The following is a 19,297-nucleotide window of genomic DNA, read 5'->3' on the forward strand; positions in this document are numbered from 1 at the left end:
ACGGGAATCCATATGGTGCATTTGTTTCCAGATTCATTTGGTGGCATTATATGCAACATTCCCGTTCTCCCCACCCTCCCGACCCCTAGCAATGTGTGAAAACTATTTCTGATAATGGTGACTTTTTGCGTTTCTCCACGCACTGGTTTCATATGTCATTTTTCCGTCTTCCCAGGAAGAGGAGTTGAGGAAAAGTGGAGAAGCAAAGTACTTTCATCTAAACGATGATTTGCATGTTCTCATCGAAGTGTTTGCCCCACCAGCTGAAGCCTATGCCAGAATGGGACACGCACTGGAAGAAATTAAGAAATTTCTCATTCCTGTAAGTACAATCACGGCCATTGTTTTTTTTCTTTCTTTCTTTCTTTCTTTCTTTCTTTCTTTCTTTCTTTCTTTCTTTCTTTCTTTCTTTCTTTCTTTCTTTCTTTCTTTCTTTCTTTCTTTCTTTCTTTCTTTCTTTCTTTCTTTCTTTCTTTCTTTCTTTCCTATGGCTGCCAAACTCAACAAATGACTCTGGGCAGTGGACAGCATTAAAATAAAATGAAAACAATTGCAAATATTACAAAAGTTAAAATGCAAAACAAGTAAGAAACAGCAACATCAAATCCCTACCACAGAGGAGCTTTTTATTTGAATTCATTTGTACATTTAGATTATTTTTTTTTCCCCACCCAAAGTGCCCTGGCTTTATTTTTTTGATAAGAATGCTGTGGTATCTCTTTAGCATATCCATTTTTCCACGAGTTTTCTCTTGCAAAGTTCAGCGTGTTTGTTATGTGCTACACAGGATAGAAAATGTAGGTTTGCAGGCTTTCTACCTTCATGGAAGACCATTCAGATAGTTCTTGACATGTGACCAGTTTAGAGAACATGATTTAACGATTTTTTTTTGCCAGCGTTGGCAGTTTTGGGCAAAAAATGCCCCATAGCGAACACTAGGTTTTTTTCCCCACTTAACGGCTGCAGTGTTTGCTTAATGACTGCCACAAAACGGGTTTTGAAATCGGGGTGCGGTCACACACTGTTCTGCCTTAATGACCACACAATTTATGACCATAATAGTGGGCTCAATTCTAGTCGTAAGTCAAGGACTACATGTACAAGAGAGACTTTCGTACAACGGGTCTAATTAACAGTTACCCATTCTCATTTTATGATAGCGCTTCCTGTCTGCTGTGGGAAGGTATGTTTTGGTCCACATCTTCAGGATTCACCGATAGTTGAAGATAATTACAATTTTTAACAGTCACAGATAATCTGTGCAGAGGACCGATGCATCTCCTAAAATGAGAAAATCGCCCCTTTCTGCATGTATTACAAATGCTCCATGCCTTAAGACCACAACTGAGCCCAAATTTTCCATTTCTAAGCGAGACACTTGTTAAGTGAGTTTGGCCCCATTTTATGACCTTCCCTGCCACAATTAACAATAATAATGATGATAATGATATAGTTGGAAGGGACCTTCGAGGTCATCTAGTCCAACCCCCTGCTCAGGCAGGACACCCAACATCATTTCAGACAAATGGTTGTCCAGTCTCTTCTTAAAAACTTCCAGTGTTGGAGCATTCACAGCTTCTGGAGGCAGGTTGTTCCACTGGTTAATTGTTCTAACTGTCAGGAAGTTTCTCCTTAGTTCCAGGTTGCTTCTCTCCTTGATTGGTTTCCATCTGTTGCTTCTTGTCCTGCCTTCAGATGCTTTGGAGAATAGCTTGACTCCCTCTTCTTTCGGGCAGCCCCTGAGATAACACTGCTATCATGTCCCCCCCCTCGTCCTTCTCTTCATTAAACTAGACATACCCAATTCCAACAACTGTGTATTATTTATTTATTTATTTATTTATTTATTTATTTATTTATTTATTTATTTATTTATTTATTTATTTGACTTATATACCACCCTGTTCCCATAGGACTCAGGGCGGTTTACAGGGCAATTAAAACCATACAGTACAAAAGTTAAAATAAATTTAAAACAATTAATTAAATTTAAGCCCAAAAGTAAAAACTTTAAAACCCAATTAAAAAGCCCTCAGTCTAGGCCAGACAGCTCAAAGAGCCAAGATTTTAGGTCCCGGCGAAATGAACGGAGGTCGGGGGCAGTCCTAAGTTCCATAGGAAGTTGGTTCCAAAGGGCAGGCGCACCCACAGAGAAGGCCCTCTCTCTGGGAGTCACCCGCCGGCAATCCTCCCTGTGGGAGCGCACAAGGACGATGGGGAGTTAATGTCGGCAGCAGGTGTTCCCTCAGATAATCCGGACCCAAGCCATTTAGGGCTTTATAGGTCATCACCAGCACCTTGAATCTCACCCGGAGGGCAACTGGAAGCCTTATATGTTCCTTATATGTTTTAGCCTCCAGTCCCCTAATCATCTTTGTTGCTCATCTCTACGCTCTTTCTAGAGTCTCAACATCTTTCTTATATCGTGGTGACCAAAATTGGATACAGTATTCCAAGTGTAGCCTTACCAAGGCATTGTAAAGTGGTATTAACACTTCATACTTCACATGATGTTGATTCTGTCCCTCTGTTAATGCAGCCTAGCACTGTGTTGGCTTTTTTGGCAGCTGCAGTACACGGCTGGCTCATATTTAAGTTATTGTCCACTAGGACTCCGAGATCCCTCTCACAGTTGCTACTATTGTGCAAGGTACCACCTATAGTATACCTGTGCATTTGTTTGTTTGTTTTTTGCTTAAATGCAGGCCGTTACTTTTTTCACCATTGAATTTCATTTTGTTAGATAGCGCCCAGTGTTCAAGTCTCTGAAGATCCTCCTGTATGTTAAGCCTGTCTTCTGGAGTGTTGGCTATTCCTGCCAGCTAGTAGCACTGTTCTAAGCAAATCTGTCTTCCACATTGACTTTGCTTGTCAGAAGGTGGCAAAGGGGATACCAGGACACGGCAACAGTCATGAATACATGTCAGTTGCCAAGCATCCAAATTTTGATCATGTGACCATGGAGATGCTACAATAGTCATCCGTGTGAAAAATGGTCCTAAGTTACTTTTTTCAGAGCCGTATTGACCTCAGCCATTAAACAAATGGTTGTAAGTTGAGGACTACTTCTGTATGGTCCCTTGTACTTAACTTGTATGTTTACCATTCATACCTCACACTTTTATGGCTTTATTAATTCAGTGGTTTAAGTTAATGCAGGCATACGAAGACCATGATTTTATCCAATGTGTTTACTTTCTAATGTACTTTTGTCATGATTGTTCTAAAGTGGCACTCTGTTGCTTTGATACCATTGCAGACGATTTAGATAAATTTTCCCAAACCTGCTACTTATAAATAGATTTGACTATTAGACACTGGCCTGACCATTTTATTGGTCACTTTAATCAGGCAGTTAGTTTTCTCCAAATACCTGCATGGAAATTTTTGCAATTAATGAGTCCGTAGCAGCAGGCAATCCAGTTGAGTATGGTTTGTTCATGTTGTAGATTATTAGCACAAATACTTCTTGATTACCTCCCCACGGCTGATAAATTAAAAAAAAAAGTTTCAAAACACTATACAAGCAGAAAACATTAAGATGATAGAAAGCAGCCTGCAAAATAGAAGCATTAAAATACTTAAAAATTAAAATAGTTTAATGGCCTAGCATAAAAGTTTTGCAGAACCATGCAAAAAGAGAAGAGAATACCAAATGAGATAGCCTTTTATAGTCATCTCAAGGATTGAAATATTTTGCATGTACGGGAAACCCTTGATTAGACTCCAGTTTATTTTGGCTTCAGTAGACAATATATGTATTTGGACATTTATCTTAAGATAATGGATTTTACTCATTGTATCCGTAGTAGTTTAAATGGTTCACTGCATTTTACATTAATTCTGCCAATTTATGTCACTGACATCAGTTATACAGATGGTGTACATTTGGATTGAATTTAATGGTAATTTAAAATTTTAACAGTTACCTCCTACCCAGGAATATGTTAAATTGAGTTTTACTGGGTATTCCAAACCATTTGGCATGCAGTTTAGCACATATATACATGCAAATAAGTTGAGAATTTTCTATGTCAAAATATACTCCCAAAATTAGGTTCACTTTATGCACAGATAGGGGTTTTTTGTATATATGGTAACACTTTAAAAAGTACCCATATATCTTGTATATACTCACATATAAGCCTATCCAGAGATAAGCTGACCCTCACGTTTTTAACTACAGTGCCATGAAAAATGGATAATCCATGGATTATCCACGGTTAAGCTAATTATTTGAAATTAAAACATACAAAAAATTTGAGAGTTGAATTATCTGTGGGTGGCACTTTTTCGCCTTTTAGGTTTAAAAAAGGGTTAGCTTATCGGTGGATGGGCTTATACGTAAATGTATATAGTCATTTCAAGATTATTTACATTTTGTAACTCCATCAAAAGTCATAGAACTATCATTATAAAGACATGGTTCTAAACATTTTGTCATTCCCTAAAAACAGTGATAGAACTATCATCATAAAGACATGACAAATGTGTATTTTAGTAATTAGAAATCAATGCATTCCTAAGTCTTCTGAATGTTAGATAACTCTTGCACTTTTGCAATGAAATGACAGTGTTGTGAAGAAGCCTGAAATTCATGTATGCTGTTTGGGGGCTAAAAATAATATGTACGTTACTTGTTACATAACATTTACCGCACATCGGCAATCCCTAAAGCTATTTTATTACATTAAAATTGTGGAGGAAGATAAAGAATGCCAGGATTGTAGCTGAGTTGAAGATTCTTTGTACTATCTTACCTTCTCCAGGATGATAACAATACAGGTATTCCTTGACTTATGACCACAGTTGCTAAGTGAGACGTTTGTTAAGCGAGTTTCACCCTATTTTGCGACTATTCTTGCCACAGTTGCTCAGTGAATGACTGCAGCGGTTTAGTTAGTAACACAGGTTGTTAAATGAATCTGGCTCCCCCCCTTGATTTTTCAAAAGGTGACCACGTGACCTCGGGACGTTGCAACGGCCATAAACATGGGCCACTTTCCAAGCATCTGTATTGTGGTCATAGGACAATGGGAATGTTGCAACGGTTGTGAATGAGACAATTGGTCATAAGTCACCTTCCCCCCACCAATGCTGTTATAACTTTAAAAGGTCACTGAAGGAAGTTAAGTCGAGGACCATCTATATCTACTAATCTCTACTGTGTTTTCCCCAAAATAAGTCCCTGTTTTAGACGGATGGATGGATGTAGATAGAGATGGATGGATGGATGCATGGACGGACAGATGTAGATACATATATATATATGGATCCTTGGTTTTTCGGGTTTTCCCCTGCGTAGAACTAAAGGTGTAGGCGCAACGTTTCGACGGAATCCCATCCGTCATCATCAGGCTTTAGCTTCCTTCTTCTGGGAGAAGCATGTGGCTGTTTGTTCCTCTTTTTTAAACTGCCAGAGGATGGATGGGTGGGTGGATGGAAGTAGAGATAGATACATAGATACATAGATAGATATAGATATATCTATAGAGAGAAATTTAGATAGATAGATAATAGATAGAGAGAGATAAGAGAGAGAGAGATCCTCCAAAAGATGCAGGACGTCTTATTTTCGGGTGATGTCTTATTTATTTCCTCAACACCTACCTCACCTCATGGTGGCGGCACTGACAGCCCCATCTAGCAAGAGCTCATGTGACTGCTGGCCCGCTGCTGTGGCCGCTCGCGGCAGGAAGCCACATGGCCCGCCATGAGGCGAGGCAGGGGGTAGAACTGCCCGAACACTTTTCACCCAGATGGAGAAATGACGGAGACTGGAAGCTGGGTCTGCTTGCAAATGGGACGCTTGGAGAGACGGAGTGAACTGCTTGGTTTCTACATGGCCCACTCACAAGCACATGAAGCTTCCAGTCCTCCCTCTGGGCAAAAAAATGTGCAGCACATCTGGATCACCTGCCTCCTCCCCCCCTCCCACCTCGGCCTCCATGCTCAGATTTTACCTGTGCTGCACCAAGGGCTCGGCGGGGTTGTGGCTGCTGCCAGACGCTGTAAGTCCCTACACACTCACCGCTGCTTGGACTGGCCATGTGCCCCACCCCCCCGGCTTGTTTTTAGGGTAGGGCTTACATTAGGCCCACCCCCAAAAAATCAGGCTAGGTCTTATTTTTGGGGATGGATGTCGTTTTCGGGAAAACCTGGGATTATCTCTAAATTAATATCATTTCACTGGTGTTTCAGCGCTTGTTCGACGTTTGGTACTAAATCCTCCTTGTAAATGATTTCCGACATTTGTTTGGAAGATGGCTATGTGTGTTCAAATAGCAGTGAGCGCGCTGGAAAAAAAATGAAAATTACCTTTCCACTTCCTCGGAAATGAATATCAGACCTAGAGACCGAGGCTCAGCGCAGAATTTCCTCTTGTTTTATTGATTCTTCTGCGACTTAAAAGCTTTGCTTCTTCTTAAAATACGGGCCTAATTATGTGTAACTGGAGATTAACATTAGCCTATGGATACATGTGTCCTTTATTACCGTAAAATCCGGGCATCGTGAGTCCTTAGAGATTTGTGCTTCGTGCATTTATAGCTAACGTTTCCGATGTTTTCAGCGGACAAATATAGAGAAAAAATAAAAATAAAAATGCAACTTGTTCTATGTTTTTTGTGCCTTTTCAAAGCCACAGTGAAGGCTTTTGTATGAAACTGGACATGCCTCTCTTTTCTTTCCCTCCCGATAGTCTTTCGGATTTTTCTAGACAAATGTTTTCAATCTGTTCTTCCAGTTGTTCAGTTAATGAAGTGTTTAGCAATCCTGACAGGTTTTATGAATTTAGTATCCGGGGAAACATTTCTTCAGTGGGAAGAGAAACCTATCTAGAATCCCCGTGGGAGTAAGATGAAAGAAACCATATTGGCTTCCTTCATCTTCCTTTATACAATGTTATCTAACTCAATTAGAGAATATTCTGCAATAGAAATTGAGCTGTGAAGAGCTAGCATCAGTTCATTGATCGATTCTCTCCCCCCCCCCCAATCCTGCACATGGAAGAACACATCTTCTAATATGTAAGATTATTAAAATATCTTTTTTTTTTCTAGAATGCGGAGGCATTCTGGGAACTGAACGAATCCATGCAGTTCTCTTGAAAAAAGGCAGTCAATGGAGAATAGAAAAGTTTATTGCTTTTTTTCTTATTTGTAGCATGGTGCCTTCTGCTTGGAGGTTTTTTCCTTCAAGGTTCTTAAAATCAACTTAAAATCACAAAGAAGGGAGGTCCAGGGTTGTTCACCAGAGCACCAGAGGGAAGGATGAGAAACAATGGTTGGAAGCTGATCAAAGAGAGAAGCAACCTGGAATTAAGGAGAAACTTCCTGACAGTGAGGACAGTCAACCAGTGGGACAGCTTACCCCCAGAAGGACACTGCATTGCTTGAAGTTTTTAAGAAGAGACTGGACAATCATCTGTCCAAGATGGCATAGGTCAGGGGTAGGCAACCTCGACTCTTTTATGACTGGACTTCAACTCCCAGAATTCCTGAGTCAGCTGACTCAGGAATTCTGGGAGTTGAAGTCCATGAGTCATAAAAGAGCCGAGGTTGCCTACACCTGGTATAGGTCCTCCTGCTTAAGCAGTGGGCTGGACTAGAAGACCTCCAAGGTCCATTCCAATTCTGTGCTACTCTACTCTACTCTACTCTACTCTACTCTACTCTACTCTACTCTACTCTACTCTACTCTGTTCTATTCTATTCTATTCTATTCTATTCTATTCTATTCTATTCTATTCTATTCTATTCTATTCTATTCTATCTTGTAAATGAAGAATTCAGGCCATGCTACACATGAACAGCTTATACTGTATTAAGTATTCCTAACTGCATTTGGAAACTGTTTCCAAACAACTCTTTGCATTTGTTGCATTTGTATTATCTAACAGGCAGTTCCCACTAGACCATTCTTAAAGCTCTTGACCTATCTTAAGATCTTCCTTCTTGACTCTACACCAGTGTTTCTCAACCGGACCAACTTTTTAAGATGGGCGGACTTCAACTCCCAGAATTCCCCAACCAGCATGTGACGTTCACCCATCTTAAGGTTACTCAGGTTGTCAAGCGGTGTTCTATATCAAAAACAAACTAGGCTGAGGTAAGCCGTGTAGAGATGGAACCTTAAGTGATATGGTTTATCTTGGGTTCTGATGTGTTTGTTTCCCACAGTCGGCGCTCATTAAATCTGATAAATCTGATAGGATGTTTGTAGTTTGGGGTTGAACTATTTTTGGGGGGTTTTTAGAAAATTTTATTAAATATACATTTAAAAACAAAAGTGGACATGATTCAACTTCCCTAGCTATAACGCTACTATTAGTATTATCTTATGTTACAGAAAACAAATAACAAAAAACTAAAATACAATCTATAACAGGACAAAATATATAAAAAGTACATATAAGATCTGTTGTTTTTTTTTTAGTAAACTGTCATTCAGTCCTCAGCGTTATATTTACGTGTCTTTCAGTTATGTCCATATATAGATGCTAATAAAATGTCCTTACATTATCAACCAATCAAACAATGTTCATCTCAGCAATCCTCCTTAATTCTAACCAATTGTTCAAATTTTGCCAAATTTCATAATACTCCATTTCGTTCTTATTTTTGATCTCTAGGGTTAACCTGTCCATTTCAGCACAGGTTAAAATTTTATCTATTTTTTTTTTATTAAAGAGTTTTACAATAACAAGATTTTACAATATATCCCCAAATCCCCCCACCCCAAACCCGCCCACTTCCCCCCCCCACTTCCCAGAGGTAAATACAGGATTATAGTTATAATAATCATATTCTAAATAAGAATTATGCATAATATACAATTAACCAAATTCATAATAAATAAAATAAATAAAACGAATAAATAAATAATGTGCTTTAACTCCCCTTTAACATAACTACATACAAAGTACCAATAACAATATCCCTCTAAGATCTACTCATAAGCTAAATGGAACTTTTTAGTCCCATATTTATTCTGAATATAATCTATCCCTCTCCTCCAAACTGAAATATATCTTTCCTGTGAATGATCTTTCAAGTAAGCAGAAATCTTAGACATTTCTGCAAGATTCGAAACTTTAAACACCCATTCTTCTATAGTAGGCAAACTATCCTTCTTCCAATATTGTCCCACCAGTAACCGCGCTGCAAAATTTTATCTGTTATTAGATAAAATTTTATCTGTTAAGGTCCTTAGTGCTCTCTGAGCTTGGCTGTTTTCTTGCTGACGTTTTGTAACACAACTAGGTAACGTTATCAGTGCGCTGGTGACACTACCTAATTGGGTGATGAAACGTCTGCAAGAAAACAACCCAGAGAGCACCAAGGACCTCATAGTATTGCACATTCCTTATTTATGGGTGCTACTGCTTACACTGGACATAATCTGTATTTCATGGAGTGTTCGGTAAGGAAGATGTATGTGGGATGTGTAAGGGACAACATGCTTGGTTGCTGTGTTGTAGGAAGGGCACTCTCCTTGACTATACAGACCAAATATGCGTGACCTGGATGACTACCGTGTGTCTTAGCAGGGTATGCTTAAATGCTTCTGGACTGTGCTTTGGCAAACTGCAGTTCTTCAGATTTCATTTGATTTGAGGACTGCATTTCTGGGATTTCTGGAGAATGGAAGTTACACACAGGTTTTACCGCAGGCAATTTAAAGAAAGCTGGTCTGTGAAGGGCTGTTGACCACAGCAAATAATAAAGTCTGTAGATACAGACACATTAAATCTCTTCCCACAAAGATTCGGAGGACAAACAGGAAGAAAACCGCCTTCAAACCTTGCTTGATCCAGCAAGAGACATTTCTTGCTTTTTTTTTCTCCCACTCCCCAGCTTAAAAGTAAGCTTAAAGGAGAGAGAGAGAGAGAGAGAAAGAGACTTTCAGGCTTAGATTTCTTAAATCCTGTGGAATACTTTTCTTTCAGATGTTTCTTTTGCGGCATTTTTTTTTTTTGTTATCGAAGTGTTGAATCAGCCATGTACAAAAAATAATAATAATAAAGTCTGCACCAGTTCTACAACTCTCCGCTCTTATGACTATAGAACCATGAAATAAAAACGCTTTTAAGGCTTTGACAAGGAGTGTTTCTTCAACAGCGTGATGTCTTTTTCCTCCCCTTCCTTCTTCTTTTTTTTTCTTTCCTGTTCCAGGACTACAACGATGAAATCCGACAAGCACAGTTGCAGGAATTAACTTACTTGAATGGAGGCTCAGACAATGCTGAAGTTCCGGTCGTCCGTGGAAAGCCTCCTTTAAGGACACGGGGAGGCCTATCTCCTGCTTTGGCAAGGTAAGCAGCGTGGAGCAGGGATCCAATTTTGGGCTGTTGGCCCAAAGGCTCACTTTACAGGGTTTTTGCAGCATCCTGCGGTCACGTGACTGCAATTTTTCAGTCTTCCTTTTCCATTCTACTTCTGGCAAAAAAAAAAAAAAAAGGCGCCTGTTCCGTAAAACAGGTTGGCTAAATAGCGATTGGAATATTTGTTTAACGACACTGGCAAACAAACAAACAAAAAAAGGGACGGTCATATAATGAGTGGCTCACTTAATGACACCATGGTTTACACCAGTAATTACAGCAGGGGTGTCAAACTCAATTTCATTGAGGGCCACATCAGCATTGCGGTTGCCCTCAGGGGGCTGGGTGGGTATGGCCAGGGTGGGCGTGGCCTACTGGGTGGGCGTGGCTAGAGTGCATATGGCCTACTGGGTGGGCGTGGCTAGAGTGCATATGGCCTACTGGGTGGGCGTGGCTAGAGTGTGTATGGCCTACTGGGTGGGCGTGGCCAGCTCTACATCGTTCGCATCAAGGGTGCCTATGGGGGCCTGGGCAGGAGTGGGACAGATATGAGGGTCTCTGGCAGAAGGAGGGTCTCTAGGCCAGGGCCAAGGCAGAGGGGGCCGTTCCCTCACTGTTTCCAGGATGGCTTCACAGGCCGCATGAAACCACTTCGCGGGCCGGATCTGGCCCCTGGGCCTTGTGTTTGACATGTCTGAATTACAGGCTCAGTTTTTTTAATTTTTTTTTATTTTAATTCCATTTATATCCCGCCCTTCTCCGAAGACTCAGGGCGGCTTACAAGCTTAGCAGTAGCCTTCATTCTATGTATATGCCTGCTTATTAGGGCTTTCACACACACCCCAAGCGGCATCATTACAAAGTCAGCTTATTGCCCCCAACAATCTGGGTCCTCATTTTACCTACCTCGGAAGGATGGAAGGCTGAGTCAACCTTGAGCCTGGTGGGACTCGAACCTGCACTAATTGCAGGCAGCTGGTGTTACTTAAGGAGGCATTAGCCCAGTGAACCATCACAAGCCAAGGACTACCTATGGACCGCTTATCTTTTGCTTTCCTACTTTCCGGGCCAATGATCCATCAAAATTTAGCAGTAATACTGTAAAAGAGTTCCTCTTGGATGTTATCTCACTGTGCGGAGGTAAACATTAAATTCACCAATGCTCCAGCACTACAGATTTATTTAATTATTTAATTATTTAATTTTATATGCCGCCCTATTCCCGAAAGACTCAGGGCGGTTTACAGGACAAAGTTAAAAGACAAAATAAGAGTTGAAATAGAATTAAAATAAGATTAAATAACAATTAGTAGCCCAAAGTTTAAAAATTTAAAAGTTTAAAAATCAAAACCTCTCAGTCCAGGCCAGATAAATCAAATAACCAAGTTTTTAGGTCCCGGCAAAACGAAAGAAGGTCGGGGGCGGTCCGGAGTTCCACAGGCAGATCCCTTCCACAGGGCAGGCACGCCCACAGAGAACGCCCTCCCCCTGGGGATCACCCGCCGGCACTCACTGACCGGCGGTACCCTAAGGAGGCCCTTTCTGTGGGAGCGCACAGGACGATGGGAAATTGATGCTGGCAGCAGGTGCTCCCTAAGATAATCCGGACCCAGGCCATTTAGGGCTTTATAGGTCATCACCAGCACCAGATGGGGATTCAGAATGGAGAATGGGGGAAAATTTAGCTGACACCAAATACTTCAGGCTAAATACTGGAGGCTAAAACATATAAGGAACGGTTGCTGGAATTGGGTATGCCTAGTTTAATGGAAGAGAAGGACGAGGGGTGACATGATAGAAGTGCTCCAATATCTCAGGGGCTGCCCCAAAGAAGAGTGAGCCAAGCTATTCTCCAAAGCACCTGAAGGCAGGACAAGAAGCTACGGATGGAGACTAATCAAGGAGAGAAGCAACCTGGAACTAAGGAGAAACTTCCTGACAGTTAGAACAATTAACCAGTGGAACAACCTGCCACCAGAAGTGGTGAATGCTCCAACACTGGAAGTTTTTAAGAAGAGACTGGACAGCCATTTGAGCAGGGGGTTGGGCTAGATGACCTCTGAGGTCCCTTCCACCACCACCATTATTGTTGTTGTTGTTGTTGTTGTTGTATTGGAAACAAAAAGGATTGCTCTGGTCTCGGGAAGGATATTTAGCCAGGAAAAAAAAAGATGGTGAAAAGAATCAAAAGCAATTGTAGAATGAGGCAACGAGGACAAAATTAAATAAACAGATAATAAAAATCCTAGTTTTACTTACATACTTCTGCTGTCTGAAGTAAGGAAAATTAATTTGGGGAAGAGATTTTAATTTGAAAGAAGAAACCCAGCTCTAGTATTTGGCACTGCCAATACTTGCCAACACTTTCCAGTAGAAAGACGTTGCTGAGGAAAGCTCAGAAGACTTAAGTCTCTTGTCCCAGTGACCGACCCAGATTGGATACTCCCAATATTGTCATGCAAAATTCTGGTGTAGTTTTTTAGATAAAGGAAAAATTGGGAAATCTACCAAGATTGCTAAGCAGATATATGAAGTGATACCTCAGTACTCATCGTTAATTGATTCCGAGAGGCGCAGTGAGTACCACACATATTTTCCCCGTAAGTAATAATCTAGTGAGTCACAAGGCAGCCGACACCGACAAGTTCTAGTCTGTGTACCAAACAAACGATGAATACCGGGACACAATGTTCGCATCAAAATGCACCGAGTACCAAATTGGATGCGTTTCAAAGCAGCTGAGTACCAAGGTACGACTGTATGTCTTTCTGTGTGTTATTGATTAATCCCGAAGACCAAATAGTTCAAATATAAAATAGAGAGGAAATAGAGGATCCACAGTGAAGATACGGAAACTTAAATCCTATTCTCATCACATTTTTAAAAAGAATTTTCTCTCAGCTGTTACCTGTGAGCCTCGTTGCCTGTGATTGATCATTATCGATCACTGTTTTTATCTTGGGTTTTCGTTTTGCTTTACCAGCTGCCTACAGTCCCATCATCGTTCAGTTTGGACCACCGTATAAAATCCTTTAGATGAAATAAATAAATGTGTCAGGAAAACAAAAGCACTGCTGACGGGTCTTCCTGCAAATCTCAAAAAAAAGGTTTTCGCACATCGCCGTGTAGCGACTGGCAAAATAATAGCTTGGTTGAGAAAGAAAATCGGGAGATTTTTCCGGGTGAAAAAAATGTGATTGTTTTTCTACTCTCTCTGGTTTGTTGGGAGAGATAGCATCTAGGGGTGACAGGGGCATACATGTGTTGTAGATGATGAACTATTATCCTTGTCTAGCCATCTGTATAACACGAAAAGCTGAGCTGCGGTTACATGAAACAAAAGGTTCACGTCTGATGCGTTGGATCACTGAAGTAATCTTCAAAGCGCTCACTGTCTTGTCTTCTTTATCGGCTGCTACGTGCCAAAAGAGAAAAAAAGAGAGAAATAAATCCTTCAGATGGTGTATTCTATCTTATGTCTTCTGATGGCCCTTTAATCTGCTTTTCTTCTTAAAATTTTAAACCCGTACCTTGAATTAGACAGGCTGTGGACCCTTGATCTGCTACAGAAGAACAGAGTTGCCGCTAGCCTTCTATTTTTCTTTTAAAAAAAAACAGATTTTTTTTTCTTCTTTGCTTTGGTTAAAATCCTTTATGTTTTCTTTCTGGAGCATTAATATTAAGCATGTGGAGGTGTTTTTTTTTTCTTCTTCTATTCCCAGAAGCAGGCAAGAAAAGTGTTATTTATTAGTGACATAATCTCTATATCCACGTAGATGTGTACGTTGAGGGTCCTTCTGAAGAAACATGAAATTAATATTTTTGCAAGGGTTTTTTTTTTCACCCAAAGGGTAGTTGCACAGCTCTCTGACCCAGAAGATTGCATTTTTCTCTCATGCATTTCATCATGCGTATCTTGTCAAGTGCACAAGACCAGATTTTACCTTTATTAAAGCATTTCATATGGCAGTTTGCATCATCTTTTAAACCCCAGCCAGGTTTGGGCAGATGCCCACCACAGATGAGATGTATGTGATGAAATACAATGGAGAGGACTTGTAATCAATCATCTAAAATTGGAAGCATATATCACCATCCATGGGAAAATAAAAAACCCTGCATGGTTCTCTTAATGAGCCTTTGAGAAGATCAGTCGCCAAGTTACTGATCTATTTTTTTCTTTCCTAAACAATTACATCAGATTTGCTTTTGACCATGGCTTGGAAGTATCCAGTAGATTCATACACTAATCTCCTTTGTTGCTCAGAGTGATTTACCGAAAAAATAAATAAATACAAACGTACAGGTAGTCCTCGGCTTACAACAATTTGTGTAGTGAACCTTCAGAGTTACAGCAGTGTTTAAAACTTCTCGACCGTTCGCTGTGGTCACGTGATCAGAATTCGGATACTTGGCAACACTTAACAACTGTTTTCCTAATTTAAGAACTGCAGTGATTCACTTAACAACTGCGGTGGAAGAAAGGTCATAAAATGGGGCCAAACTCACTTAATAACTGTCTTGCTTAGCCCACAGAAACTTTGGGTCCAGTTGTGATCGTAGATCGAGGACTTACCTGTATTTTTGTTGTTTTTCATAACCTCTTTGATTTTCACTTCCACTTAAGCAATCAATGCTGAATGCACAAAATTGCTGTGGAATGCCTGGGACTCAAGTTGGGGACATTTTTGGCTGTGTCTGGGCTATCCTGGGAAGAAACGTGGCTGCTTTAATGAGTCACAGAATAGAAACCCCTAAAACTTTGCATAGCCGTATCGTGGGCTACATTTGGGTTAAGTAGAAGGGCAGGGCAAAGGAAGGGAGCTGTGATGACACAGTGGTTACAATGCAGTATCACAGGCTGACTCTGCTCACTCCTAGGAGTTCAATCCTGACTGGCTCAAGGTTGACTCAGCCTTCCATCCTTCCGAGGTCGGTAAAATGAGGACCTAGATTGCTGGGGGGGGGGGTGGCAAGATGCTGACTATGTAAACTGCTTAGAGCAGGGGCCCCCAACCCCTAGAACGTGGACCAGCACTGGACCAGCTCTGCTGGCTCAGGAATTCTGGGAGTTGAAATCCACGAGCCATAAAAGAGCCAAGGTTGTCTACCCCTGGGCTAGGCCATGCAAGCAAGCAAAGCCCCATCCACGGGATGCAGGCAGCACACAAAACCATGCCCCTTCCCGTCTGTAGAAAAACCTCTCTCCATGATACTGGTCTCTGGTGCCCAAAAGATTGGGGGTAACTGAGAGTGCTTTAAAGCAGCAGCCCCCAACCTTTTGGGCACCAAGAACTAATTCCATGGAGAGAGATTTTTCTACAGTGCTGGGGATGGGGCTTCGCTTGTTTGTGCAGACCAGTTGCTGACATACTGTGGACCGCTGCTGGTCCATGGATCGGAGATTGGGGACCTCTGCTGTAACGCACTGTGAAGCAATATATAAGTCGTAAGTGCTATTGCTGTTTGCCATTTCATTGCTCTTATTAACTAACAGACGTGTTAAAAATGGGGCTGGGTGTGATGATTCATAGGTAATGTTGCACTGATCTGTATTTCCAGCAGGGTAAAGTTGGGTTAGGGTTAGGGTTAGAGTTAAGAGTTAGAGTTAGAGTTAAGGGTTGGTGTTAGGTTAGGGTTAAGATTAAGGATTAGGGTTAGGGTTAGGGTTACGTAAAGAGGCTTAGGGTTTGGGTTGGGGCTAGGGTTAGGGTTAGGTAAGGAGGCTTGGGGTTAGGGTTAAGGGTTAGGGTTAGGTAAAGGATGGGGTTATGGTTAGAGTTAGGGGTTAGGTTGGGGTTAGAGTTGGGTTAAGGTTAGATTGGGGTTGGGGTTAGGTTTAGAGTTGGGATGGGTTAGGGTTAGGGATTACAATTGGGGTTGGGGTTAAGGGTTATCGTTAGGTTGGGGTTAGGGTTAGAGTTAGGAGCTGGTTTAGGGTTAGGGGTTACGATTGGAATTGGGGTTAGGGTTAGAGTTAGGGGTTGGGTTAGGGTTAGGGGATACGGTTGGGGTTAGGGTTAGGGGTTAGGGTTGGGGGGGTGATAAAAACACCAAAGATTCACTTTCATGGTAATTCCCTCTTTCCTTCCCCTTAGAACCCGTGGGGGTGTGCTGCCTCCGCCCTCGAGTATTCCAAGAGGGGCACCAGCGCCCCGGGGAGTCCCCTCTGGCAGAGGTCCCGTCAGCCGCGGTCGTAGCCTTATCACTCCCAGAGCAAGAGGAGTCCCGCCATCGGCAGGTTACCGACCTCTGCCCCCACTCCCGGCACAGGATACCTACGGGGAATATGTGAGTACTTACCTCCCAAAATAACGGGTGCACGTCTGAGCTGTTACGGGAACTGGCTCACCTTTACGCCTTGATCCAGGGCTAGGTAGACCTCGACTTAACGACGTTTACTGATGGTTCGAAGTTACAACGGCACTGGGGAAAAATGACCCACGACTGTTTTTTTTTTTTTTTCATGCTTAGCCACCACTGCAGCATGCCCAGGGTCGTGTGATCAAAATTCAGCCGTTTGGCAGCTGGTTCCCATTTACGACGGCGGCAGTGCCACGTGAGCCCCTTTTGCAACTCTCGGGCAAGCAAAGTCAACTTAACACAGAAGTCTCCAACCTTGGCAACTTTTAAGACTTGTAGACTTCAACTTGCAGAATTCCTCAGCCAGCCTAACCCTAACCCTAACCCTAACCCAGCTGGCTGAGGAACTCTGGGAGTTGAAGTCCACAAGTCTTAAAAGTTGCCAAGGTTGGAGACTTGACTTAACAGTTGCAGTGATGCACTTAACAAGCGTGGCAAGAAAGGCCGTAACAAAATGGGGGCAGAGCTGCCTTAGCAACTGTCTTGCTTAATAATGGAACTTTTGCGGTCAGTTGTAGTCGCGAGTTCGGGGGCGACCTGTAATCTGATGGTGGTCAGGTAGAGTCCCAAAGCCTACAATGCTGTATAATTTCCTTGCAACCTTTTCAAGAAAGAATATGTTTCCCCATTCACTGGTCCTCACCCTCTCCTGCTTTGGGGGAAAAAAAACGTGTGGTGAAGGAGGAGGTGATGAGCAAACGTTCTCGGAGAGTTCCCACACGGAAGGGAGGCAGCTCCATTTCGGCTGGTTGCAGCCCAGTTGCATACCTCTGCTTTCAGGGAATCTGTTGGCGAGGTTGCCACAGGCCACGCTGATCATTGCTTGAAGTGCTTTTGCAATTACGGAGTTGGTTGACACTTACCGTACAGGTCATCCGTGACTTAGGAGCAGATTTTTTCCCTTGGCCCAAGAAGCCGACTGTTAATTAAGTCGAGCTCACTTTTCCCACCTATTTTGTTAGGGTTATTAAGCAAATCCAGCTTTTCCCATGCTTGTCAGAAGCCAACTGGAAAAGGTTGCAAATGGATGTCACATGACCGTGGTCCTTGTAAACAGTGCAAATGCATGGCGGTTGCCAAGAAACCCAAATTTTGATCGCGTGACCGTGGAGAGGCTGTGACAATCGTAAATCTCCCCCCCCCCGGGCTGTTATAAATTTCAAACAGTTGCTAAACGAATGGTTGTAAGTCAAGGATTATCCATATCCTGATGATTGTCTTGCAGAAACCTAGTGCAGAGTGTAACCTATTCTCAGAATACTGTCCCTCACGATACTATCGGTTTACGCTTCCGAGGGTTGGGTCTCACTACTCTTGTGTTCCTTTTGAAGTGACTGCCAACCTTTCCGATCGCAAAACCGTTTTTGCTTGTTTCCCAACAAAATGTGCCGCTCTTTGAACTACAGCTAGCAGCAGTGATTTTTCAAGAAACACCACCAGATCATAACTCTGATCTGAATAATTGCTACATCAAACCGATCAATGAACGAATGCATGCGGTTGTTAGTTAATAACCTTCAAACCAACTGTTTCTCATTAGATCCATTTTTGCAAAGTGGTCTCGTGGCACACTTTGACTTGTTGACAGCAGCATCTGTTGGAAAACAGATTGCAAGAATTAAAACGTTAGAACTATACCCCATTGTACTGCTAGCCAGATGAAGAATGTCTTAGATAACCAAGGAAATGTCCCAACGTTAGATTTATAAAAGAAAGGGCGACCTCAAGAAGGTATTTTAAAAATGGTTAAAAGCTGGTGGGTGAAATTTTCCAAATCTGGAGGTAATTGAGCATCTTGCACTGGGCTATCTTGCTGAATCTGCAAAGGTCAATGTTTGTATCATGTTTTCCTAAATATTAGTTCCATTTTTCTTCTCATGTCTGAAATGAACAAAATAAACTTAACAAGATCCTTCTATATTTAAAAGGCAGCTTGTGTCAGCAGACATGAAGTTGTTAAAATGCTTGGAATGTAAGGATAGGGACCAGGAAGATATTTGGGTAACATTGGGCAATAACTGTGAATTCATAGCAAAAAAGAAAATTAAACTTGCAGTAAATAAATGTTAGAATTCCTCCTGATTTTGTAATAGCTTTGTTGGCTGTGTGTAGCAGTTAGCTTAATACAGAGGCAGGCATATGAATTTACAAAGTGTTAACATGGTTATTTTTGAGCGGTTAGTAAAATCTTTGATGAAAGAGTAATAGGTTTATCCTACATTATTTCTTTGGAAGACTTTACCAGAAATTTATCAAATTAACTAGTACAAATTGACAAAAAAAAAATAAGGGATCTGCAAATTCTGTGAAAGAAGTGCTTCTAACATGGCAGAGCAAAAGATCTTTTTTTTCCAAATGAAAACATGGTTTTCAGAGAATTTTAACCCCTTGCAGATATCAGATGGGGATGCCGTCTGATATTATATAAATTAAGATGTATGAATCCAGCAAGTTGTACAGTGTGCAACAGATTTTCAGGGAGATTTTCTCATAAATTAAAATGTTAAATGCCATTTTTAGACAGGCAGCCTTCAGTGTGCAACGACATTTGAGCTTGGAACTTTGGTCGCTAAATGATGCAATTGCTGCACGAGCCATCCCACGATTGGT

The 19,297-nt window shown here is 41.6% G+C and overlaps 1 protein-coding gene across 6 annotated transcripts in view; it reads left to right on the plus strand.

Moving 5' to 3' along the window:
- KHDRBS3 (KH RNA binding domain containing, signal transduction associated 3) overlaps positions 1 to 19,297 on the plus strand; it is a 123,251-nt gene that overhangs the window by 66,326 nt on the left and 37,628 nt on the right. For all 6 annotated transcript variants that reach the window (XR_014492168.1, XR_014492169.1, XR_014492170.1 and 3 more), the window contains exons 4-6: positions 176 to 322; positions 10,176 to 10,315; positions 16,423 to 16,615. Coding sequence is in view for 1 of the 6 variants with exons in the window: in XM_083360102.1 (XP_083216228.1) it covers positions 176 to 322; positions 10,176 to 10,315; positions 16,423 to 16,615 (480 nt within the window). In the remaining 5 variants the exon portion in view is untranslated. The remainder of the gene's footprint in view (positions 1 to 175; positions 323 to 10,175; positions 10,316 to 16,422; positions 16,616 to 19,297) is intronic.

The sequence above is a fragment of the Vipera ursinii genome (genome assembly GCF_947247035.1).
Source record: "Vipera ursinii genome assembly, chromosome: 3".
Taxonomy (NCBI): domain Eukaryota; kingdom Metazoa; phylum Chordata; class Lepidosauria; order Squamata; family Viperidae; genus Vipera; species Vipera ursinii.